General features: G+C 43.1%; 3 protein-coding genes and 1 long non-coding RNA gene across 7 annotated transcripts in view; 1 reads left to right on the top strand and 3 right to left on the bottom strand.

The window, feature by feature from the left end:
• kcnb1 (potassium voltage-gated channel, Shab-related subfamily, member 1) overlaps nucleotides 1-961 on the top strand; it is a 48,720-nt gene extending 47,759 nt beyond the window's left edge. The window contains exons 6-7 of the mRNA XM_052075453.1: nucleotides 603-734; nucleotides 808-961. Of these exons, the coding sequence (XP_051931413.1) occupies nucleotides 603-734; nucleotides 808-928 (253 nt within the window). The 3' untranslated portion in view covers nucleotides 929-961. The remainder of the gene's footprint in view (nucleotides 1-602; nucleotides 735-807) is intronic.
• Nucleotides 962-1,603: 642 nt separating this feature from the next.
• On the bottom strand, nucleotides 1,604-9,699 carry stau1 (staufen double-stranded RNA binding protein 1). The gene is made up of 15 exons (XM_052075466.1): nucleotides 9,506-9,699; nucleotides 7,271-7,544; nucleotides 6,753-6,874; nucleotides 6,514-6,670; nucleotides 6,285-6,435; nucleotides 6,026-6,197; nucleotides 5,860-5,955; nucleotides 5,565-5,777; nucleotides 5,164-5,307; nucleotides 4,512-4,658; nucleotides 4,345-4,420; nucleotides 3,954-4,267; nucleotides 3,745-3,867; nucleotides 2,396-2,475; nucleotides 1,604-2,293 (listed from the first exon to the last, which is right to left on the bottom strand). Exons 2-15 carry the CDS (start codon nucleotides 7,467-7,469, stop codon nucleotides 2,206-2,208), a joined length of 2,082 nt encoding a protein of 693 aa, XP_051931426.1. The 5' UTR covers nucleotides 7,470-7,544; nucleotides 9,506-9,699; the 3' UTR covers nucleotides 1,604-2,205.
• On the bottom strand, nucleotides 2,517-3,738 carry LOC127607323 (uncharacterized). Its single transcript, XR_007964047.1, has 2 exons — nucleotides 2,942-3,738; nucleotides 2,517-2,604 (listed from the first exon to the last, which is right to left on the bottom strand). It is a non-coding gene; the product is annotated as an uncharacterized LOC127607323 (long non-coding RNA).
• Nucleotides 9,700-10,525: 826 nt separating the features above from the next.
• Nucleotides 10,526-24,245, bottom strand: LOC127607267 (protein polybromo-1-like). 4 transcript variants are annotated; one of them, XM_052075407.1, is made up of 30 exons: nucleotides 24,079-24,245; nucleotides 23,665-23,823; nucleotides 23,489-23,586; nucleotides 22,741-22,888; nucleotides 22,472-22,621; nucleotides 22,184-22,300; nucleotides 22,027-22,095; nucleotides 21,282-21,380; nucleotides 21,102-21,187; nucleotides 20,759-20,850; nucleotides 20,459-20,675; nucleotides 19,918-20,059; nucleotides 19,748-19,833; nucleotides 19,381-19,660; nucleotides 19,168-19,273; nucleotides 17,123-17,762; nucleotides 16,531-16,739; nucleotides 16,256-16,444; nucleotides 15,833-15,990; nucleotides 15,511-15,756; nucleotides 14,861-15,006; nucleotides 14,617-14,774; nucleotides 14,337-14,520; nucleotides 14,049-14,256; nucleotides 13,750-13,948; nucleotides 13,518-13,673; nucleotides 12,460-12,624; nucleotides 12,167-12,231; nucleotides 11,400-11,586; nucleotides 10,526-11,033 (listed from the first exon to the last, which is right to left on the bottom strand). In XM_052075407.1, exons 1-30 carry the CDS (start codon nucleotides 24,208-24,210, stop codon nucleotides 10,870-10,872), a joined length of 5,055 nt encoding a protein of 1,684 aa, XP_051931367.1. In that variant the 5' UTR covers nucleotides 24,211-24,245; the 3' UTR covers nucleotides 10,526-10,869. The 4 variants fall into 4 exon arrangements, with proteins under 4 accessions (XP_051931367.1, XP_051931370.1, XP_051931368.1 ...); XM_052075410.1 differs by lacking the exon at nucleotides 12,460-12,624; XM_052075408.1 differs by lacking the exons at nucleotides 20,459-20,675; nucleotides 20,759-20,850; nucleotides 21,102-21,187; ... (6 more) ...; nucleotides 23,665-23,823; nucleotides 24,079-24,245 and having other exon boundaries at nucleotides 19,748-19,821; nucleotides 19,905-19,970.
• Nucleotides 24,246-24,274: the final 29 nt, after the last annotated feature.

Raw genomic sequence — 24,274 nt, 5'->3', positions numbered from 1 at the left:
GTACTGCACTTAAATCACTTAAGCACTGTACTTATCTACATACTAATAAATAAATGGATAAAATAAACATACATCAATAAATATACAGAAAAGAAATAACGCCAACCAACCTACCAAAATGAGAGGGTTTTTATTTGCCAAATTTAAGCCCTTGTCATTTGAAAATTGCATGCAACTACATTGCAATGTTGATTTTCATTAGATTAATTGTTGAGCCCCGCGACCAGGTTTGGACTGATATAAAAAATTATTTAGACTATGCCATTTTGCTTTCCTGTATCAAAAAAAGGAAAAAAAACATTGCTTTTGAAGCAGATTGATTTCCATTCAATCATTGATTTCCGGGGGAAGATGATTTGAGATGAGAGGGTTTTGAGTTTTGACAGGGTGACTGTCCAAATTAAACTTGCATCGCAAGGCACCAGTGTATTGGATTCCTATTATGCATTTACCTCCATACAGGCTATAGAGGTACAGTATACTCAAATTATTTTTAAATGCATTGGATGAAAAATAAATTGGGGAAGGGGAAAAAAAACTGCAATGTTCTATATTCCCATTCTGTCTGATTTCACCCTATAAAATTCTGTTTCGACCAACAGAGAGGAAATGGAGTTCGTCCTGCCCCCTCTCGAGCCTCAGTATTGCGTGGAGCAGGCCATGAACGCCATCCTCATTGACCAACCCCTAGTGTGCATTCCACGTCTCACTTACCTGCCTGTCCTGTGCAGAGCGTCAGTACCGCGTCTCGTCCCACTCACAGCAACTGAAACCTGCTGATACTTTTTTTTTTGGTCCGTCTTTCAGGTTACTGCCGTGGGAATCCAACGTGGTTTCGTATCGTTTCATGGGCTCCGACAAGTGCATGTATCCCTTCATTGAGGCCAAGAAGAAACAAATGTTAAACGGTGTCCACCCGTTTGCATAAATTTTAAAGCTTTGAATGAGAGAAAGAACAGAATACATTTCAGAAGAACAGAATACATTTCAGACAAGAAGGTCAGATGAAACAGGATAACTGGGCTACTGCCAGGATTCACTCACATATTGAAGGTCACGACAGTAGAACAACCGCAGAAGGCGAGATGACGACTCAGTCAAGTAGTTATCAGCTCTGCAGTTATGTCGAATCAAACAAAAACATTCATGAAATGATACAATTCTGTAAACGCTGCGTTGTATGTGTTCATGCAATTAAAGAAGTGAGCTACACTGTCAAAATTGGTGTTTTCCGAGTCAATTTTCACCATTGACAATCTCTGAAGGCACACTCATGGTGTCAATGCCAAATGAGTTGTGCCACCCCAACCCCGCAGTGTATTTGTAGGCACCAAGTGTGATATTAAAAGGGGGGGAGGGGGGTCTAAACTTAAAAGACCCTTGTGAGGATAAAGCAGACCAGAAAATGAATGGATGGATCTTGACTACTCCTCACTGACTGTATAAGAAGCAAGCACACATGCTAAGTCTCTGTGTGGGGGCACTCCCCGCCAAAAAATACGTTCGTACATAAGTACATCATATAAGCAGTTTTTTTTGTGATGAAGGACAAAAAAAGAAAAAGCAAAACATTTTTTGGAGTCGAACAGCCACTGACCAGATATTTGTTTTGTGCGCATGAACACACAGGTTTATTTCCAGAAGGAGCAGAAAGAGACGGGAGGCCGACATTTAAGGAGAGAAAGGGAGTTAAGACTGCTTTGCCACGCACAGTGGAGACAACATCACGTTACATCACACGCTACATTTAAAGTAACACACTCTTTCTTCCTGGCCCTGCACGGCGAATGTCGGTAACACGTCACTGGCGGTTTTTGAGCGAAAGCACTGCAGAAAGCTGCACCCTAAACACAGGTGAAAAAAAATTGGACTTCTCGTTTTTTTATGAATAACCTAAAGGAAGTAATAAAACATAATACTTAAAAACAATGGTTAGCAGGACATAATTCACAGTTTGCATTTTCAACTGAAGCCCCAAATCACTGGTCAGGATGCAGCTACTCCCACTTGTGAGCAACAAAAGAATGTACAATTAAACAACATCAAGGAGAGCAAAACCAAAATGTTCAGTTCAATCTTGTTTAACTGTGAACACGGTGCAACGGTGAACATGACTCGCAGCCGCCAAAAATGTCCTGCAGCGACTTGGAACGCAGTGTCTTCAAGTTTTCTCGAGTGCTTTTACAGTCTAGCCAACCTAATGCTCTAAACGCTGCCGTCCAGGGGCGGGGCCAGTGTGCTTGAGTTAGCCGGTTTGGGGTGCAGCTCGCCCTCAACCTCCTGTTTCACACATCTGTCGGAAATAAGTCCCAGTTAATGAAAACAACGGTAGTTGTTTCCATGGGCATATTGAAAATCTGAAAGTCTTCGACAAAAAAAAAAAATGAAGGCTTACCCAGAGACTGTTCCGTTTCCTGTCCGCTCATTTAACCGTTGGTCGTACTCTGACAGCAGTTTCAATATATTAAGTGCAGCCTGTAGGGGTGAATAAGAATCATTTGTGTCTTTTTTTTCCCCCACAGCTTTTGTTGAACAATGAGGGAAGAAGAAAAAAATGCTGATAACCAAAGAACCACAAACGAAATTCAATGCGACACTTAAAGGCTTGGATGACATTATTAATTATTATTATTAATGGACCAGACATTATTAGAAGTCGAGCCTTTTCTGTTGCTGGCCCCTCTCTCTGGAATGACCTCCCAATGAACATTCGGCAAGCCTCCTCGCTGCCCATCTTCAAAGCCCTCCTCAAAACTCACTTGTATTCTTTGGCATTCGACTCAGCAAGACTTAGATTTGTTCTTGATTTTACTGTTTGGTGCTTTCTACCGCCTTTATTACCGATTTGTCTTACTGTTTATTGTGCATGTTAAATTGCTCCATGTACAGCACTTTGTATGTAGCGATGGCTGTTTGTAAGTGCTCTATAAATACTGTTGACTTGACTTGACACTACGTTAAGTTGATAAGTTTATTACGAGGGATATGTTCTAGACCCACCCATGTTAACTGAATGTCTACCAAACAAAGAAATATTTTTTTTTGCTCAGTTTTACCCATGCCCGACAATTTCAACATACTCAAACTTATTGAATCAAGTTTTTAAAAGACATTGTCAAGATTGCCGTGCCTATGACTTTAAGAGGCGGGGCCTGGTGAAATAATGTGTGAAGTCGGGCGTGGGAGTATCTGGGTCGTGAGCTGCGGCTGACAGCAGGTTCAGCATGAGGGTGGCCCGAGCATCTCGACCCTATCAACAATATTCTGTGCCGGAATGAATCTTGTTATAAATAACCTATGTTGTTAATAGCATAAGAAGACTGTAATGCAATACGTAAAGCCAAAGCAGAATTAAAAGCACCACTTTCCTTGGTTATTATGTAACCTCTTTCAAAGAAGTGTTGAAAATGGTCGAAGAGCGCAAGGCGAATGTGACTCTCCTTTCCCACGTGTAAAGGTATTACAGAAAGTATAGTATAAAAATCTACAGTATATTTTTAAAAAATGGTTGCTTATTTATTTTTATTGTTGCGCATGATGTACAGTAGTAGAGATAAGTGTCTGTGAAGCTCAAGTCAGGTTTTGCTTAAGGTTAATTTTATAAGACGAGAATTAAATTCTCCTTCCGCTTGTGAGTGCTAATGGTTACTTAAACGTTGCGTGTACAATTAATGAAAGTCTTATGATGGTGAATGTTTGAGTACGGAAAGAAATAGAAATGAGATCATGCATTGACTGTCCTACCACATCATGACAGGATTCTACATCTTTTCCCATTCCATGGCTGATGAGCGGTGGCTGGGAGGAACAGTTTATCAGCGATACAAACTCATTCTTATTATTTTTGGGGAAATCTTTATATTCCACCTGTAAGCAGAAAACGAACGCACTTACTGCTAATCACACAATGATGAGCTGATTGAGTGGTTGAAGATGGTGAAGAAGACGGCTACCTGCAGACCCTGCACAGACGCAAGGTAAGCCAGCTGTTCAGAGGGCCTGGTGAGGGGACCGTGGGGCGTCTGGATACTTTTATTCTTGAGGATGGCTTCAGCCGTGTGGGACGTGCCGGCGTACAGCAGTTCATTGGCAATCACGGCAGTGACGGTGGCCTTGCCTGGGTTTGGTGTTGCCCGGGCATAGTCCTTGGTATGCAGTCCTTGGCAGGCACCGACCGCTTGAGCCACTTCAGGCACCATGGGAAGGATGCCCGCGGGAAGCTGCTGGTGGCTCAAGTAAGGCAGGCGGAACTCCTCCTCCTTGTAACCTGCGAGATTATGTCGGAGGATGTGATTAAAACAGGAAGGGAGTAAGAATTTGTACATTCCAACCATGAGCACTCACCCAGGGGCACATCCTCTACAGAGCCAGGCTCAAAGAATGTCACCTTGCGTCCATCACCAGGCTTTTTCACAGGGGTCTGAGGATTCCGCAAGCAACAGAGATGGAAGATTGAACATTCAAACATGGTCACATGCATTTGTATGACTCTAAAAAGGTCAAACAAATACCCTCTCGTCAGTTTTAAGTGCCGGTTTAGGGGGCTGAGGCTGAGGCACTTTATATCCCAGCAACTCCAACATCTTCTCTGCCGCGTTCTTCTTGGCCACTTTTTTGCTCGGCCCCATGCCCTCTGCAGACTGGCCGCACACTCTCACCTATTACAAAAGCATGCAGGCAGCACGCGTTGAAAAACGCTGACAGACTTAAGGCCTTTTCACACTGCAACTTAGCGAACAACAGCGCGGTGCAGACAAAACGATTCATTATGTGCTACAACGGCAAAACCAAAATGCACCGTGTCGTGTTACGTCGCTCATGAGGGGTGTTTCCCAATTGTGGCGCCGGGCTTTGAACTGAAAAACGCTCATTCTGGAGCAACTCTGATGTGATACCGGACAGTGCGATCATTAGCAAAAGAGGTTGGCAGAGTAAATTCAGGACAAATGAGAAATAAAATGGGGTCTACTTCTCACCAAGTGGGGAAAAACTCCCGGCTAATTCCTGGTCGGCCGCTAAGCCACTTCCAAATATAGACGAGCTTGCACTGGGGCACTGCCGTCTCCACAACGTGCCCCATGGAAAACACCAAGTAGACCAAGTACAGTGTGGAAAGTCCTCATAGGGGAGGACTGATAAGTGCTTGGGTTTCCGCGGACTCACTTGCATGATGAACTCCCGACGCCGCGGCAGGCCTCTCTCCGTCACCATGCTGTATTCAGGCTCCTTCTCCTTCTTGGCCTGTTGGATTTGAGCCAGACGGCTGATGGGATTCATTCCCTGGCCGTATTCCGGGCTGGTCTGCAGCTGTGGGCACCACGCGTGAGACTGACTTGGATTCATTTCCATTTAACACTTTTTTTTTCCATCTTGAAGAATGTTGTCACAGCCTTGAAGCAATGCAAGTATACAGTAACTATACTACTTGGCAGAGGTTTTCCATTTAGTGGCTTTAGGATATCTCCCACATTTAGGCCATGGTTAATGGAGGCATTTATTAAAAAAAATATCTGTTTCCCAAATGTCTTTTTTGAACTGTTACATGTGCAACATTTCAGCAGTACCTTAATAATGGATTTGGTTTTCTTCTTGATGCGTGGCAGCGTCTTCTCCATGCTGGGTATATGAGGTAGCCTCTTCAAGTCGCCGAGCACAGCGGCAGCTGCCAACCTCTTTGCGATCTTTTTACTCTTCCCCTCGCCCTCTCCGGTGAACTCTCCCACTGCAACGCGCACCACAAAGCTCTTGATGTGCGGCGGACCGTCTTCTTTTAATACCTGGATAACGCAGTGATGTCGACAATTGGGAAATGCCCAGCCAACATGTTGCTAATGAGTCTTCAGTTAAAATGGGCAATACCTCAAAATTTACTGGTAGGTTGCGCTTCAGTGCAATTTCAAACACTTGACTGATTTCGGACTTGTTGAGGTTTTCTTCTTCAGGGTCTTCGTTCACCTGAGATAGAGAAAAAGCAATGAATATCGATTCAATTGGTCAACAGGAATGGTGAGCGCAAGCCTCTCACCTCTGGCATTTGCTGCAATATGGGCTCCCTCTGCAGCACTTTCAGGGCCTTGATGGTGGCGTCCTGCTTGGCGAGCTGCCGCGTGCGTCCCTTCCCGATAAACTGCTGGCCTCCAATGGAAAGTTCCATGTGGTAGATCATTGGTCCCATGGGGGCAAATGGGTAGTAGTAACTGGACGCACAATTCACGATGCATTTTTTAAAAAAAACAAATTCAATAATTGACAGACGAATAAAACTGAAAATGGGCCAAACGTACTGTTGCATAGAACGCTGATAGGGCCCCGCAACACGGACACCATAACTCATGTGTGGCGGTCTCATTGGGTATTGGTCGATGGGTTTGTATATGGGCTTTTTACTAAGTTTTGAGCACAATGCGTTCAACTCCATGATTTGAATCATACCATCTGCCACATACAAGAAAAGCAAGATTGAGCATTAGAGCAAACAATTTATCTGCCATGAGAGTATTGGTAGGCACCGACCTGAGTTCTTGCCGATGTTGCGTTGTGTCCTGATGGTGGGCTTTGGAAGTACAGTCTCAGCCAGGGCAGATGTAGCGGCGGAATGCTGAGCCTTCTTGATGCTGGTCCCCTCGGCATCCCAGTGCTGATCTCCCAGGGTGAGCCGCACTGAGAAAATCTGATGGGGACAAGGTGCATCGTAAGCTCTCCCTTCATACGATAATAATCAAGAAATGAAGTGAAAGATTCTCCCAACATACTTTGGAGTGAGCCGGTCCTTGCTCGCTCAGTAGCTTATATTCAGGTTGGAGCTTGTTGAAACGGGCTAACTCATTCACCAAACACATGGGGGTCTTCTCTTTAGGGTTTGCCATGTTAGATACTGGAAGACCCCAAAAAATTCAGCATCTTATAAAAAAATTCAAAAATTGCCTAATCGTAACGCAGTGAACACAGTGGAACATTTGAAGTCATAAATATTCTTGAATTTGTCCATCTTCGACGCATACTTAAATTGGAGTTTTAGGGGAGTTAAAGTATAGCACAAAACTGTTGAATTTAAGCTTCGCCCTTAAGATTGTTGAGGATTAAAGGCTTCTTGGCATACAATGTTTTTTCCCCTTTGGATTTTTCATGATGGATATTCCGAAATGCCTGAATAAGTGAAGGAAAATATTACTTGAAATTTTAAATTGAAATAAAAACAATCAATATTGTGTTTATTTCGTAGATCACTTCAAACAAAAGTATAGCTTTGTGAGCAAACAAACAAACATACCTGTGATGGTACTGTAGGGAGTGGCTGAGCCCGCAGGGAGAGCTGAGCTCCTTACGGGCTGGCCGGCGCTCTCCGACGCCAATGTGCTCGTAGCGCAGGGGATGCTGAAAGATGGCCTCAGCTGAGGCTGCCCCTGTTGCCGTGGGACAGGGGCAGCGGGCATGGGACTCGCCGGACAGTGGAACTGGAGCTGGGACATCCCTGCTGCTCTGGGTTTATCAGCGGGGTGGGGGGCTTTGATTGGAAACTTTTCAGTGTAGCAATGATAGGGGAACTGTTGATAGACAAGAGGATAGGTTAGCACTGTTCTACAAATGAGAAACAAGATCACAGTAGAAACCTCTCGCGTAAAACTAGGGTGCACAAGAGCATTTGATTCTTGAAACAAATATAACCTTAAACCTTATTGGAACTGTGAGTAAAGCTCCCAAAACATTTAACCTAATAACACTTCTAATACATGATAAAACTGTACAACCATCGATTTTAATTGGCTAATTCAAGTTTGTGAGGAGCAGTGACTTTAACTGCTGCGAGGAAACAGACAACATGAATGGAATCCCTATCACAGGGCCTCATTTTAAAATAAATAAATGAACAAATGCAGCAACAGTACTCTCTAAATATGTGTCTGAAGTCGGCAGCACTTTTTCCTCAGCATGTGTGCAAGATGGAGAAATAAACAAGCGAGGTCTATAAACGTTCTCACTACTGGCGAAGTTCCAGACACAAGCAGGGTCATCTGGAAATATTTTGCCTGTATGGCCAACAGCCTGTAGCAAGGCGACAGAAATGGCAAAGCCTAATACTGTATTAAGTTGAATTAATAAAAATAAAGAGAATGTGAAGCTTTTTCTCAGCTATTATAGCACTGCTTTGACTGATGTTTAGGTTTTTGCCGTGGTATGGTTTCAGAACTAGTATTGAGAGGTACTTTTTGAAGACATATCATGGAAGTCTGAATTTTGGTATTGTAACACTACTAATCACTTGCATGGATCGGTGCAATTTAATGCTGTGAAAAAAATGTTTCAAAGCTCTTGTGACGCCATTGGAAGTGGTCAAGGATGCACTTCAGTTGCTTTATTCCCAAGAGCGGTAAGAGAATGCACATTCATTTCAGACCTGCTATCCGCTTGAACTTAAGCCACAGCCACGGCACTCGCAGACTACAAACCCAGACTGACTCATTTGAGCAGGTTCTCTTTCATCTTTGTTCATGTCACAACCACCAATCATCAAGCCTGCCCCTAACAGCCAATACGGTTACAGACATTACACTACCCTCCCCTTGACCAAACCCCTGTCTCTGAGGGCTCGCGCACGCACGCACACGCACACGCACGCACACGCACACGCACAGGAAATGAGAGGTCATTGAATGCGGACGACGTGGGGCGGAACATTGAATTTTCAATCAGCAGTACGGTACTTGAAGTGGCATGGCCACAAGTAACAACTAAAATGTGTGTACAGCCAGAAAATCCAACTAAATTGTGTCGACTTTTTGAATCTTAACACTTGTTAGATTTTGCACCATTGTAGTGCAACATATGAACACACACGAACCGAGAACGACTGGAATTCAACGCGGGTTTAAATTGTCACGCCATCCATCGTTTAAACGCACACGCACTTGTTTCCCCTCAAACAAAGACTTAATTCTTTTTCTCAGAAGAGGTACACAAATGGGAGGGGTTCACGTCTAATTTGTTTCCCGAAAAGCTCTATTAACTATACACGAACACACAAACCCTTCATGGGTGATAGAACAGAAATGTGTTAACTTCGGCAAGATTCTAACTAATCGAGTATGAGGGCTACACAGTGAGCTCATCAGAAAACCTTCAAATGCAATTTAGATTAATTGCATTTGAAACGTCTTTGCATAAACACGCATTACACGACAAGAAATATATATTGAGTCAGTGTAGAAATAAGGCCGCCGGGTAAGTGGTGCTCTCCATACAGACAACATCCGAGATGACTAGCGTCCTTTGCTAATGCAGGTAACCACGTCAGACCCTTTTGTCTAATGTGGAATTTATCACATTATAACGCAAGTCAATTGCTTCGATGCAAGGATGAACAACCATCCTAAAAACTAAATCAGCTGACATTTTTCCAAACACAGGTAAGAGTGTATTCTCCATTTTCTCCCCCATCAGAGATCCAATGAAAGTGCTAGCTTTGCTACATTAGCCTCGAAGAAGTCTGTACAATACAAAACCTCACCTTTGCGTTCTCCTGTCAGGTTTGAAGCCTCTCAATAGGACACACTGGTTAGGTGTTGTCTAAATTATTAAATGGCCAGTTTCAAGGGCTCATTTTATAATTTTTAAATCAAATCGTGGGCGTTGGACAAGCAGACATGGGAGACAGGGCAAACACTAAAGAGAATGGTTCGATGTTGAGACGGCTTCAGGACGTGACGTAATGTTAAGAGGAAATGTTACCAAAATATAGCAGCCATGTGAGGCGACACGCAACATCCCAAACAGCGTCGGTAGTTTATTTAAACAACTATCACGTATTGAGACTTTTAGATTTAAGATGTTATCTGCTAATATTACATTGCAGGTGTCAAATCTACTATGGAAACAACACATGGGAGATTTTTTTCCCCCCAACCCAATTTTTATTTCAGTTTAATGTTGGATCATTTCACACATTTTGTTTCCCAATATACCGCAGTGCGTACACAAGCACGTGTGCTTTAAACTGTAGTCAGCTTTACAGGTGTCATGGTGCTGTGGAGCTCCGGCTTCCCTGTGTGGAGTTTGCATGTTCTCCCCGGGCCTGCGTGGGTTTTCTCCGGGTGCTCCGGTTTCCTCCCACATTCCAAAAAACATGCGTGGCAGGCTGATTGGACGCTCTAAATTGTCCCTAGGTGTGAGTGTGAGTGCGAATGGTTGTTCGTTTCTGTGTGCCCTGCGATTGGCTGGCAACCGATTCAGGGTGTCCCCCGCCTACTGCCCGAAGACAGCTGGGATAGGCTCCAGCACCCCCCGCGACCCTAGTGAGGATCAAGCGGCTCGGAAGATGAATGAATGGTGCTGTGGTAATGACAACTATAACACAAGAGACCCCCTCTCCTGAACATTTCAACACTCTTATTTTAAACTTCATTGCCAGGTTTACAAATAGCACGTCTTCTGTGAAAAAGACAACCATGACAAATTAGGGTGGAAGATGTCAAATAAAAGGTAGTATGGTGGAGCCACTTTCCTGTTCTCAAAGAAGGGGAAGGGTCTATTTGAGGTGTGATGTTCATTTATTCCAGTGGGGTAAGGCATCCATTTGAGGAAATATTGTACATTTGCGTTCCACTCGCCACAGCAACAACTGTCGTACTCATCATTAAATAGTATTTATAAGTTCATTTTAACAGTACCAATAAGCCAAAACACTTGTTTTGCAGCAAACTTAATCAGCAGAGTAAAAAAAATGAAAATGCATAAACAACAATTTAGCTCATCATAATTACTAATAAATATAAAATTGGTTAGCGATTGCTATAAAATATTGCTTCTAGCATCTACAGTTTCTTTCCAAGTTTAAGCCTAAGGTGTGGTTAGAAGTGGTGCGAGCCCTACACGTCACACGTTGTATGCTTGACAAATATTTAGAGAGTCCCTCAGCATCAGGTCACGCAGACGCCACAACGCGTCCGCCATTGTGGAGTGGGCTCCTTTGCTCTTCAACCAGTGAGTCGGCAGCCGGCTCTCTTGCTCTTTGGTCATGTGAGCGTCTCGCCTTTTAGCTGTTGTGGAGACAAGTTTGGGATTTGAGTGATTAAGGCAGGATTTCTAATGGATAATTCAAGTGATGCAATTGGGATATAGTTCAATGCAGTGTAATGGGGGAGAAGAGGGCCAAAAAAAAAAAAATGGAATCGGTATAGTCAGGTTGGAATTAGGCCTCTACCAGATGTGGCTGAAAATCAGATGTTTATTAGACATGCAATTTTTTTAAATTGTTCTACTTTTATCCCTCTGAATTGTTAAATGATTTTTGGAAATCATTAGAACAGTTAACACAGCCATACTAGATTTGTGTCGATTGAAAGGTACATGCAAATAGTCAAAATCATTTGGAAGAAGTCGTCAAAAGTCGCATACTTTCGAACCTTTCAGTGTCTGGTCCCACTTGCTGACTGTGCTGGAGTCTGAATTCAAGCCCTCAATATACTTCAGGTAGGCCTCCGAGTGCAGCACCCTCTGAGTCTTCGGCGGTGGCGCTACAAACATGGGCGGGGTCTGGCCCTGTCCTGGGTAGGGTGGGGGAGCATGCTGTCCTGGGCTGAACATCCCTGGCTGAAATCGAAAGAAAAAGTGTTTTGTTTTGTTTTTTAATTCGGAAATGTCATTCTATTAATATGAGTCTGTGTGAAAATTGCTGGTGGGACAACTTCATTTTGCTCACAGGTCACTAAAGCATCCACAGTTGTATAAATGCAAATCATTAAGAAAATCACTACTGTATTCCTATCAACATTTGAAGGTGTGCCTGAATGTCGTGGGGGCATAATCAACCCCTTTTACACAGTAATCCTGCAAAAACTGTCACATCGCATAAAATCTTCACATGTTTCCGCCAGCAATGTAACATGCCACCACCAGATCACAAGATGCATGATAAATTCTGTGCCACTCAAGTTATTTGTATGTAAATAAAGCCGCAAAATCTTTGCTCATCCACCTACACCAGCCGCGCATCGTGAATTCTCTTCTGCAAATGCCAGAAGGTACAATTAATGTGTAAAACCAGGATTTAAGAAGCTACACTTTTTTGACGTTGTTTTGGTGGTGTGCCACAAGAGTTTTCTACCAGTTTTGAGTTTTCACGCGGCAGGCCTTAGGGGCAGTGTTATATGGACAACTGTTTGTGGCTCACCTGCTGCATGAAGCCCCCTGGAGCAGGAGATCCTGGCATGCCGTTCACAGCAGCGCCCATCATGCCTATTAAAGAAGAATCGTTACTCTATGGCGAAGAACTACAACGGCACTTGTACTTTCTAGAAGAAACCGAAAAAAATAATATAGTGACCTCAGCTCAGTGTTAGTAGCACCAGTGTTGTCACATGCGTCAGTACTGTGAATGAACAGTCTGTATGTGCCCCAACCCGTCACGTGGAGCAGACGAAGCCCACAAGTGATCAGGCGTGGCTGCCATCAGTAAACCCTTACCATGATGAAGCATGCCCGGGTATCCAGGCATACCACCTTGTTGGAGATGGTGAGGAAGTAGGTGAGGTCCCCCTGCTTGGTAAGGTGACATTGGGGCCACACTCAACAAACCCTCATGCGGGCCCTGCAAGGGCATGTAAGGTGGCCCGTAAGCTCCCATCATGCCTTGGGGGAAGAGGGCGAGGAGAGGATGACAACATATTCATGCCTAAGTGACATGCAGCTGACTATGAAGACGTGCACTACCGTTACACACACTCGGCCCCTTTCACCCAGAGGCCTCACAAATACAAATTCTTTGCTATCGAGTATGGGCAGGCAATCTCACTTTTAAAATGAATTTATTTTTACCGGTAATTATTATATTTTTTAAGTCATTATTGAACGATCACCATTAAATGTATCTGTAAAATATCTGTTTGGTAAAATAAATATTTTCCACAATACTTTGGTTGAATTGCAAACAACATTTGGGGAGTTTGAAGGTGACACTGAATACCGTATATATTTGCATTCTGGAAAATAGCACCAAGCCAAAGTATGGCACAATCACTGCATTTGCAAACACAGATTTAATGGTGCCTTGATAAGCATTTTATCAACGAGGATATCCTCATAACCAGCGATCATACGACAAATTGAAGGATTAAGGTCAAGTATTAAAAACTGTGAGCCTAAAAGTGACCACCAGAATTTTGAAAACATCGCATTTGTCAAATTTCCACGTTTAAAAAAAAAAGTAAATCATCAAGGGCCTCCAAATGAAAAACTACAAGCTCTGTGCGTGAAAGGGACGAGAGTAGTAAATGAGTGTTAGCAGGCAAAACAAGAATGGAAGATTTACAGTCAAAAATGTTATTCATGCAATATCACAGTCATGCAGTTGTAAACAAGAACCTAGTGATAATAAAGGTGTCAAATGTAAATCAATGAAAAAAAAACAAGAGGCTTTTGCATGGATGCATTGTTTCTAAAGGTTAAAGACATTTTAAATCATCCTGTCTCATTTTCTTGCTGCCGTGTGGTCAAACACTCGTGCTGTGTCTGAGAGGGGTTACCTGACATAGGTGTCATGGTCTGGTTTATCATGCCCATAGTGCTAGGCGAAGGCACGACCCCCATCAGTGACCCTAAGGGGGTACCTGATCTCGGGGACGCTTGCTTCAGGGCTGGCCTATCCCGTTCCTGTTGCTCCACGATTTTGGCTGCCCGTTCTGTGATAAATCGCAAATGGTCAGGTCTTGACCACAATTCAGGATCAGGAGTTGACACAATCGCCTGTGGGTTCACCTTCATAGTCTGCTTTCTTGACGGCTTCGAGGTTCCTCCATTCGGTTCCCACCAGACGACTCAGTTCACCGAAAGAAAAGTCCGGGTGTCGAGCTTTGATGACTGCCCGCATCTCACTGCTGAATAGGATGTAGCCGCTCATGTTGATCTTCCTTTTGGCGCCTTCCTTCTTTGACAAGCCTTTAATCTTTGGTGTGGACTGCAATTACAAAGACAGTGTTTCGGCAGTTTAGTGTATACTTCTTGATACGAGAGAAAATATTGGGATATTTAGTTGTCTGAGGTCCGTGAATGCATACCTGAGAAGGTGTGTAAGGCATGCCGTCCATATCGCTGGTGAGAGAGGTCTGCATCTGAGGAATTGAAGGCGTTTCCATGCCCTCATCGTCATCGTCCATCTCATCCATGTCGTCATCTCCATCCTCTACATCTGCTAGTTTCACCTCAAGCTCGTCGATCTTCTTATTCAAAAAAGGAGATGCTTCCTTCTGTGGAACTATTAATTTCCTGCAGACGACAACTACATAAATTCAGCCTTGTACCGGTTGTGCTTTGAATCCCTACTGCTTTGTAAAAAATGGACTCGCCTGAAATAATAGACCTCGTCCTCCGCCACTTTAGAGGAGTACGAGAAGCGCTTCAGCCCCTTGAACTTTTTCACCTGTTTCTCAGAGTCTATGTAGCGGCTCTCGCAAAGAAGATTGTCCTCCTCTGCAACCTCCGTAGGTCTGCATGACAGGTAGTCTTTGAACGAGGACACCATGCATTTGCCTGACAAAACAAATACAAGGTCGATAAGCAAAACAATTAAAAGGGAAAATGGGCACATGATTGATAGATTGTCTTTGTCAGGAATGAGCACAGCACCTATAACACATGTCATGGGCAACGTTTCCTCCAGGTGACTCAGAAACACTTCTCTCTTGTAAAACATCTTTGTGGGCTCATGCGCAGTCTCCTCTGGATGAATGAAGATGGGCCCAAAGAAGAAAGTGGTTCCATTCTGCACCCAAAGCTTCTCCAAACTACACCCCAATCGAAAGGGACCAATGGTCAACAGTGAAACACACAAGCAGATCAATGAAAACAAAAATATTGAAAACACTTTGACCTGGCAATCCGATGCTTGGAAAGGCCATGTGACTGGATGTAAACGCAGTCCCCCACTTTGTACCACACATTGTTGTAGCGTAACTGTTCGTAGTACTGCCAGCCCGGGTCTGCACCGCTCACCTCCATGGGGACATCCTCCCTCTCCTAAAATATGAAATATAGACACTCATGACTTAATATCCCTTCTCTTTTATACCTCAGGCTGAATAGCTCACAATCTGTCAACTATATACAGCCACTTCATTAATTCATTCAGTACCAGCCAATTCTGGACCAAATCTGAAAAGAACGTCTTTGGGAGTGAATGAGTTAAGTCTAGTGAACATTTGTCTTGAAAAATGTATGTATCCCCGCCCCCCGCTCTTCTTTACACCCAATATTGTTCGCAGATCAACTGGAGCAAACGCGAGAAGCTAAAATCAATGTATTTAAACAATATGTCTGTCATGTCCCTTAAATTGTTCCTGTTATAACCCAACAGATAGGCAAAGGGTGGATGTTCGGCACTGATGCTAAAAGACTGCAGCATCGAGGGAATATCAAGACTTGTAGAAAGCTATGCAAAAAAGGGAATATGAGTTACCTTTAGATTTAGCAGGAGCAGCCTCATCAGCTCAGATCTCAGAAACAGGAAAGTTAAAAGCTCACCTTGTCTACAAAACTGCTGCCGTCTACAAAGGAGATTTTCTCAAGTTTCTCCAGGTCTGGCTTAGCAAACACGGACGCAAAGCGGACGACGGGCAGGGGCACGTCTCGTGGGACATATTTGACGGGGCTTGGAGGCACGGCCCATATCTTGATCTTCTTGAACAACTTGCACCGGGCGGTGTATCGGGATTCGCAAACATACACGTCTTCGGCTTTGAAGCCCTCCGGTTGGAGTTTGAAGTAATCCTGCATTTGTCAGACAAGCCTCATGAGTGGCCTCAGCATAAATTAAGAGGGAATTCTCTTTGCGTTTCAGGCTTACCTTCACAAACATGACGACACATTTGCCCAAGACTTTACTAAAGGACACTCTGTTGTAGTAGTCACTCTTGAAGGCCTCGTTTTCCAGGAACTTGCGAGTGGCCATGTGGAAGGTTTCTCTCGGCCTGTAAAACCAGCAGCCATAGAGCCACTTCTCACCTGCATACATACAAACAAAATGAAATTAGCTCGTGGATTAAAAAAAAAAGTCTACACGTTCAAATGTCAGTTTTTTGGGTGATATATTAAACAAAGACCAAAATTAATCATTTCAAAAATCCTTTATCTTTGTCAGATTTTTTTTTTTACATCAGGAAAAGAAATGGGCATTTGAGTAGGTATGTGTAGACTTTTCATCGCCATTGTGTATCGATCGCATTCATTTTGTGGTCCCAAAAGGGTTGATTAAAAAAAATTGAGTAACCTTGGTCATCCTCCCAAAGACGCTCAACCAAGACGATGTGAGGCTTCAAGTTGGCCTCTGATGGCTGCACATAGACATACTCCCCCACCTGGTAGGTGGTGCTCTCAAAGGTGCATTGTTGCTGGTACGTGAACTCTGTATGCGACTCGGGCCGCCATACTTCACTTGGCAGGTTCCTCTCCTTTAGACCTATTTTTTTGAAGAGAACATGAAGAGTTTACTTTTGAGGATCAAATCAACATGGTGCCGATGTGTTTCTGTTGTGTCTCGCATACTTTTGCTCGGCTCGTCCTTGTCCTTATCCTCCTCAATTTCTTTGGGTATTTTCTCTCTCTTCTCCTGCTCCACGTCGTTGTGCAAGTGTTTCAAGGTGTAGTTGAGTGCAGTGGTCTGTAGAATCTCTCCGTTTTTGCACAGCTCATCACGGATCTTGATGAAAAATTGCTGCAGCTCCACTGCGTCGTCAAATACCTCAGAGTCAGTCCTGCAAAAGGCAAACGAGGCAATAAGTCAGTCACCCGAGAGTCACTTACAGAACACAATTGCAGCATTTTTTTTAACATTCTTTTTCCATCAATTAGGTAGATTCATCTGCAGGATTTCTGAAGAACAGTTCACGAAACGATTTCAATACATTCTATGCGCGTAACAAGTCTCGACCACATGGCCGGACTGAAAAACAAAATGATACGTTGTTCGGTGGGGGTTAAAATGTGGAGGCGGGACGACTGTACTAAATTCTACATGAGATATAGATCTCTAGATTGGTAGTTAAATAATTTGTTTGGCCTGAAGAGATGGGAGCAAACATTTTGGTTTTGTTTGACAAATCCTTACTTGTCGAAAAGACAGCTCAGGAAAACTTACCTGTGCAGCCTCCTGGCCTTCTGCAGCACTTCAAACACATGCTCCTGGAAGACGTCTAGTCTCCTGTAGCGGCCACGCTCCACATTCCCTCTGATTATGTCAAAGTTTAGCGGAGGCTTCTCTGGTGTGTCTGGATCCATGGCGGGAATTTCGGCCAGCGAGTCACTGTAGCATCGGCCCTCTTCATCCTGGTGGCCGAGAACTGACACCAGCAGGTTCCGAATCATTTCACGCACCAGAGTTCCCACAGCAGGCGGTCCGGAATCCTCCCCTCCCTCCTGCTGCTTGCGTGTCTCCAAAAGCACCCGGTGCAGGACGAGAGCATCCCGGTAGATTAGCGATTCGGGCTCATTGTACATGCAAGCATTGTTGAACATGACAGTGAAGTCCTCCGCAAGGGACTCAACGTCCTGGTAGCGTCCCGCCGCCATGTGGCTGCGCAGGCGCTCCATGTCGATGGGTCGTTTGATGGTAGCATAGTAGTCGGGCAGCTCGGAGCGAGACGGCAGACGCAGGAAGATGGTGCTCAGGCGGCGGCCGCGGCGGTCAGTGAAGTTCCGCACGGCGTCGTAGAGCTCGTTCAACTTCTGCTGTAGCGGGGTTAGGTATTTGGTTTTCTTTGGAGAAATGCCACTCTTTCCTGGAAAAATACATGAAGAGTCAATGAAACCAGTAACCCAAAACAGCCTTGAGGGAATGTGGAGCCCATTGACCAGAGTTAGCTAACAGTTTTTGACATTGACTTTTGTTCAACTTACTGTAATTTATCTAGTGACATGCACAAACTACACGTACAAACAGACATAAATCAAAAAGCCATGTATGAGACAGTGTGCCTGTTCGATGAGCAATAACTGCATTGTATCCTGTGATAAAATTCTCTCTGAAAATCCAAGTCTGTTTAACTAACTGAATTGACAGGTTCGTGGAACAAAATTGTCCACACTAAATTGTTAATGTGTCTAAGAACCATTAACTCATTCAATCCCAGCCATTTTCACTGGAGCAGCCTCCTCAATCCCAGCGTTTTCCTGGATTTTGACTGATCTTGCAAGGCCCACCAAATAATTGCTTCTATAACTATGTAAACATGGAGCCTACCAAAATAAAGACTCTCTTTCAGCAGAAAAAAATGTGTTTCTATCTTTTTCCGTTCTTCAGCAATCGGCATTACAAAATGGCTACGTTTCATGAAAATGGCGATTCCTGGGTAAAAAAATTGAGAAAAAGAGCTTTTTGCAAAAGCATGCATTTCAAGCATGTGAGGCACCACTGCCACCTACTGGTCGCTTTTTTACATGATTTACAATGCAAACGCCTTACATTGATCCCACGCTATTTCGCGGTTCGTTTATTGCGGCTTGCACCGCAGATGTTTACAAACATTCATTAAAAAAATTTGGGGGGGGGGAGTCTGGGGGGGGAGGGGAAAGAGAAAGACAGAATTAGAGAACAAAAACGGGTCTCTCCATCCTTAATTGTCTCAACAACCTGAATTGATTAATCATTAACACATCTGCTGCATGCAGGAGGGATCACTGGCCTGTGTGTGTGTGTGTTTTTAATATATATATATATGTTAATTTATCACGGGTGGTTTTGGTCCCCATTAACTGTGATAAACGAGGGATTACTGTATTCTCATTCACAGATTGCATCAGACCTTCCTCCTCTCTATGACGCAAAAAAAAGCTTGATAGGAGGGGCCTAATTTTAAAAAGACGTACAGTATTCTTGAAAGTGCTCTATAAATACTGTTGACTTGACTTGTGGAGTGAAAGAATTAAGTGTGTCATTTTTGGAATGTGACAGCAATGCCAATCCTGCTGATCTCCTTACATAACCTTTTACACTACATTGAAAACTGATCGACCAACAAAAGGATCATCTTATATCTTAAACAAATCAACAACCGCAAATCAAATTGATGAAAAGATAACGTTGTTGGAAGCGATCGCGCCTCTGTATTCCTATTAAGAGTCAATGAACATGTTTACATATGGATTTAAAAACAAAACAAAAAAAAATAATACAAATAAACCTACTCAGTTTTAGTTTGGGAGAGCTCACATCCTCTTCATCCGGTGGCTGTCCCAACTCCTTGCGCTTATCTTTAAGTATCTTCTCCAGGATGTCAGCATCGTTATACACCTATGGCGAGACAATATATATAATATATATATTTTTTTTTTTATGAGAGCAACGATGACATTGATATTATATTAATAGTTTCGTCCCGTATAGTTCACATCTCCTACCTGAGATCCTTCCTCATTATAATGGCGGGCATTGCGGAACATCAACTTCATGTCATCCATCAGCGCGTCCTCCGTGGCATAGCGCTCGGTGCGGACGTTGTTCTCAATGGTCTTCAGGTCCATAGGTTCCAGGATAACCTTGTAGTAGTCGGGGTAGTCCTTCTTAGATGGCTTCACCATAAAAAGATCGCAAAGGCGGCGACTAGTGCCCACTTCCCTGGCGTCCGTCACCGCAGCGTACAGGGCTTTCATTCGGTTCTTTTTAATATTTTTCTTGTGACTTCAAAAACAGAATGGAATCAAATGAGAAAACAGCAACACACACCAATGATTAAATAGTAGAGCTGGAGAGAAAATGACTTGATACCTTTTTCTCTTGGTACTGCCTGCATCAGATGACAGCAAACTGTCACCATCCTCATCTTCTCTTCTCTGAAGCTCCTTCTTTTTGGCCTGGAAAAAAAAAGGCAACACTGAATTATTAAGATCTTGTGCAAAACGAAACGCAGCACAAGGGAAGACACAATAAATTATTACCTGCAAAATCTGCTGAAGCCTGAGGGCCCGTTTATAAATGCTCGAGTTGGGCATGTTGTATCGCTTTGCATTCTCAAACATCAAAGTGAGGTCGGCATCCATTTGTTCCATATTTTCATATTCACCATTCTTCATCTTTGTCCTACAATTAAGGGAAAGAAATGCCACCAAAGAAAGGACGCTTATCCCTTTACAGGGGTGCCTTTGTTGACTACAGAGTTCTGTTCGTAGAGCACTCGCGTAACCTGAATTTGGAGTCGGAACACATCAGTGTGTCACAAATGAAAAATGGTGCTCATGGCAGTTAGAAGGAATGACACAGAGAGCTACAAGGCACTTTCGAGCTCAACTGCGTCATTAAAAAAAACAAACAAACAAAAAAAAACAACAGACAAAATTAGTAACGAGCGTGTCTGCGAGAGTGTGTCAACGCACCATTGCAGTTTATTGTGCATTGTTTCCACCACTAAAATGTCTCGTGAGATATGTAGTAAACCGAAGACACCTTGAATGTGCTTTGAAATCCATTTACAATCTGTACCTGATTTGTTGCAGACAAATGGTCTGTTTTATCTGCTGGTAATAGTCGGGATATTCCCTGCGGGAGGGCAGATTCTGGAAGGGTTCGGAAAACAGCTGGCCCTGGCTATTCCTCGCGCCTCGCACGGCTTCATAAAGCTGGAAGATGGGGTTGCTCATCTCCATGCTCGAACTCTGACTCTCAGCCTCCGACTCGCCTTCGTCATAGCACACAGAGCCTGTGGAAAATTTGGAATGGTTGGATGCTCTTATGGAAGGATTTTTTTTCCCCTAACTGTCGGTGCTGCCCAATGACACTTACCGGAGAGCACAGGGTCATCCTCACTCTCAGAGCCATACTGAAGAGCTACGCTGACACCAGAAAGTCGCTCTCCCTGACCAGATCTTCGATTTCTTATGAAGGGAAAAGAAGAAGAAAAAACTTGGCCCGGAGAATTACAGCTCAACATTGATTCAAAAACTTTTAAGGAAAAGTCACTCAGATTTAAAATGACTCAGTCTGACTGGACACTAAGAGGCAATACTGTAATATTCTAGATGCTGCATCCAAATGTAGGGCATTTTTGCAATGTGTGTAACATCCAACAACAATTTTTTGACAAAACTATTTTAACGCCATTGTTTGTAAATAAATCCTAAATTACCTGATGCGAAGACTCGATTTGGTGGGTTCAGCGTGTTCCAGGTCCGTTTTCTTCTGGATGAACACTTTCTTTATGGTGTTTGCATCCTATAATATGACAACATATTGTTTCAACAACTTGATTGTTACGTAACATAAAAGTACATAAAAATTAAAAATAAATACATAAAAAAGGGCATACCTTAAAAACCTGAGATCCGGGTTCATTGTATGTTTTAGCATTTTTGGCCATGAGGTCGATGTCCTTGCCCATGGCGTTGACGCTTTTATAGTACCCCATCTTAGCAAGTGAGAAAAATTAAGAAGTTTTAAAAACGAATGCTTTTTTTTTCTAAATTCCAACAGCAGAGAGAACCAGGCAGATATTTAGGTTAAGGCATGATTACTACCAGTCGTATGCAGGACAGGGTGTTGGAGTTTTGAAAATATTTTAATTTTTCAACATGAAGCCTCAGAAATTCCATTTCCCTTTTATAATTGTATTCAATATCAACATTTGTCCCCACAAAAATATTCACACATTATGTCATTTTTTAAGTCAAGCAAAAACATTTAGTTATTTACATTTCAGATAAAAATAAAACATTCAAGATTTTTAGGCTATGAACGGTGCAGCACAAGATAGGAAGTCAGCGTTGTACTCGCCATTTTTTATGTCTGTGACTAGTGGCCTACAGTTGGCCAGTCGTGAAAACCGCAAGACAATTGACTTGGGTTCGACCGCGTCAGGCCAAAGGCACGTTCTGACACGTGGGTTATGTCGCTGCTATAGGAACGAGACTCTGTGGTAAAAAAAGCACCTCTTGTAGCGTGTAAGGTTGATTTGTGTCACTCTCTTACCAGGTTTATTTATGTATTTCTTTATTAAAATGGAGCATTAGAACAGAAGCTACAACTTTTTGGAAGAAAGGGATAAATGTAGCTACCTGTATTCTTTGAGCGATTGTTCTCAGATCAATGGGATCCTTTATCACAGCATAGTAGTCCGGGTAATGCTATCAAAGAAACCAAAAATGGCACGAGAGACTGCAGTTACATTGACTTGGTAACAAAAAGTCAATTGAAAAATCAATCAATACTAACCAATTTGGAAGGCAGCTTCTCAAAGAGTTTACTGACCACATGACCCGAGGGGTCAGTGTACAAAACCACCGCGGCTAGGAGTTGCTCTAACACTTCCTTTAAACTGCTGGAGGACGCCTGGCGGACCATGATAAAAAAAAAATTAATAAAATGCCATTACCACTAGTTGGTCTGAAGCTCAGTGTATGACATAGATATTAACAAGAGAAAATGTATGTTTGCTTTAAATTTGGACAGTGAATACATGCACATGACATTAGGCTGAAAACAATGCGTCACCGGACTGACCTCATCTTCTGTTGACACCCCTGGGTTTTCCATCATCTCCTCCCCATCCTCGTCATCGTCTTCGCCATCTCCGCTCTGCAAAAAGTCATTCCTTGTCTGCAAATACATGACCCACAGCTTGCTGGCAGCTTGATACTCCTCGCTGTCCCTCTGGTTGATGGCAAGAATCAGAGCACAATTTTAGGAATCACAATAATACTCATGAAAGCCACTGGAAATGAAATAATTAGGGCTACAAAAAGACTAAAGAGAGTTTATACATTTACTACCTTGTAAAAGGATTTGGTATTGTTGAACATGAGCTGGAAGTCTGCGGTGAGCTGCTCCACTTCTTGATAATCTTCAGCCTTCAGTTTATGTGCAATTTTTGTCATGTCTATCGGCTGGGACACCACCTCGTAGTAATCAGGCAGATTTCTGGTGAATACAATGAGCAGAGCACACAATTAACGACCTTCAAAACTGTTGTTACTCTTTGGTCAGAATAAGTTGATCAGGGAAAGTTAAACATTAGTAAGAGTTCTGTGTAAAAAAGCAAAACATACGATATACATCTATCTCCACTTGTCTCGTGGTTCAAACATTTCAGTCACACGGAATCTCCACGAGGGCAGCAACTAAAGTCAGAAAATGGGCAAAATGTGTGTGTGTGTGTGTTTTGTTTTTTTTTAATCTCAAATAAAAGCAAATATCTTACTATGGGGCAAAAAATACTGGTAACTTTCTGCTTTCACAAATAACTACAAAAATCAGAAAATATAGAGCAATATTAAAAAATGGAATTGTATAGGTGTACAAAAAACTTTGCAATCATTATTTGGTGGATGGCATTTTAGGGTAACATGATTCGAGAGGCAGAGTGGTCATTTTGTGTGTTAAAGGTTTAGGTCTGACACAAACACCGGATTCCATGTCAAAGTGTCCTTGGACTATTGTACTTTTGATGATGTGCCATGGTGGAAAAGCAGGATATAAGCGAAAACTAATTTTTCAAATATTTATAATGCAATACAGTACCTTCTCTTTGGTACCCTTAGAAAAAGTTCGCTGAGGTTTCTCCCTTGATCATCCTTGTAGTCCCTGACGGCGTTGTACAGCTCGTGGCATACAGCAATCTAAACGTCAGACATCAATTAGCGTTGTGAGCACTTGGAGATTATCCAAATACCTCATCACCAAACTCGAGTACTTACCGTGTCTACTGGGGGAACACTGGAAGCCCATTTTCTTTTACGACCACTTCCAGGAGTGGAAACGTCGTCGAGATCCCCTCCGCCGCTCACACTACTGGAGGGTGAAGTCGCTCTTCTCCTCTTCGCGCTCGACATTGATGGGCTGCTTATAGCGACGGGCTACAAAATCAAAGAGAACATGCCCATTTTCTGAAACGTATACGCCATTCTTTACATTGAAAACGGTACAAGAATCGTGCTACGAGTCCAAAATTAGTCGCTAAGCACGATCATCACTTGGATGTATGAAACAAAGCAAGGAGCTTGTTAGCATGTTTACACCCGCTGGCCGAACAAATCGACAAACTGTACATCTATGTAAAAGAAAGCAGACTGAAAGTATGTCATAATTCAGCTATTGCAATACGAACTTACCGCAAATATGGAGAAGACGGTCTTAATTCCCTGAGCTAAGATGTAGCGGAGAAGTAGCCAGTCCAGTGTTTGAAAACTCCAGCCCGGAAGAAGTTGAGCTCGGGTTGTTTGTATGGTGAAAACAAGCACCATGAACGGGCACTGTCTCCACCTACAGATTCGGAATAGTACTACAACTGCGTTCAAGCTACCGGTA

Source organism: Hippocampus zosterae, chromosome 9 (assembly GCF_025434085.1).
Source record: "Hippocampus zosterae strain Florida chromosome 9, ASM2543408v3, whole genome shotgun sequence".
Lineage (NCBI taxonomy): Eukaryota > Metazoa > Chordata > Actinopteri > Syngnathiformes > Syngnathidae > Hippocampus > Hippocampus zosterae.
This window is presented reverse-complemented; position numbering and strand designations above follow the sequence as displayed.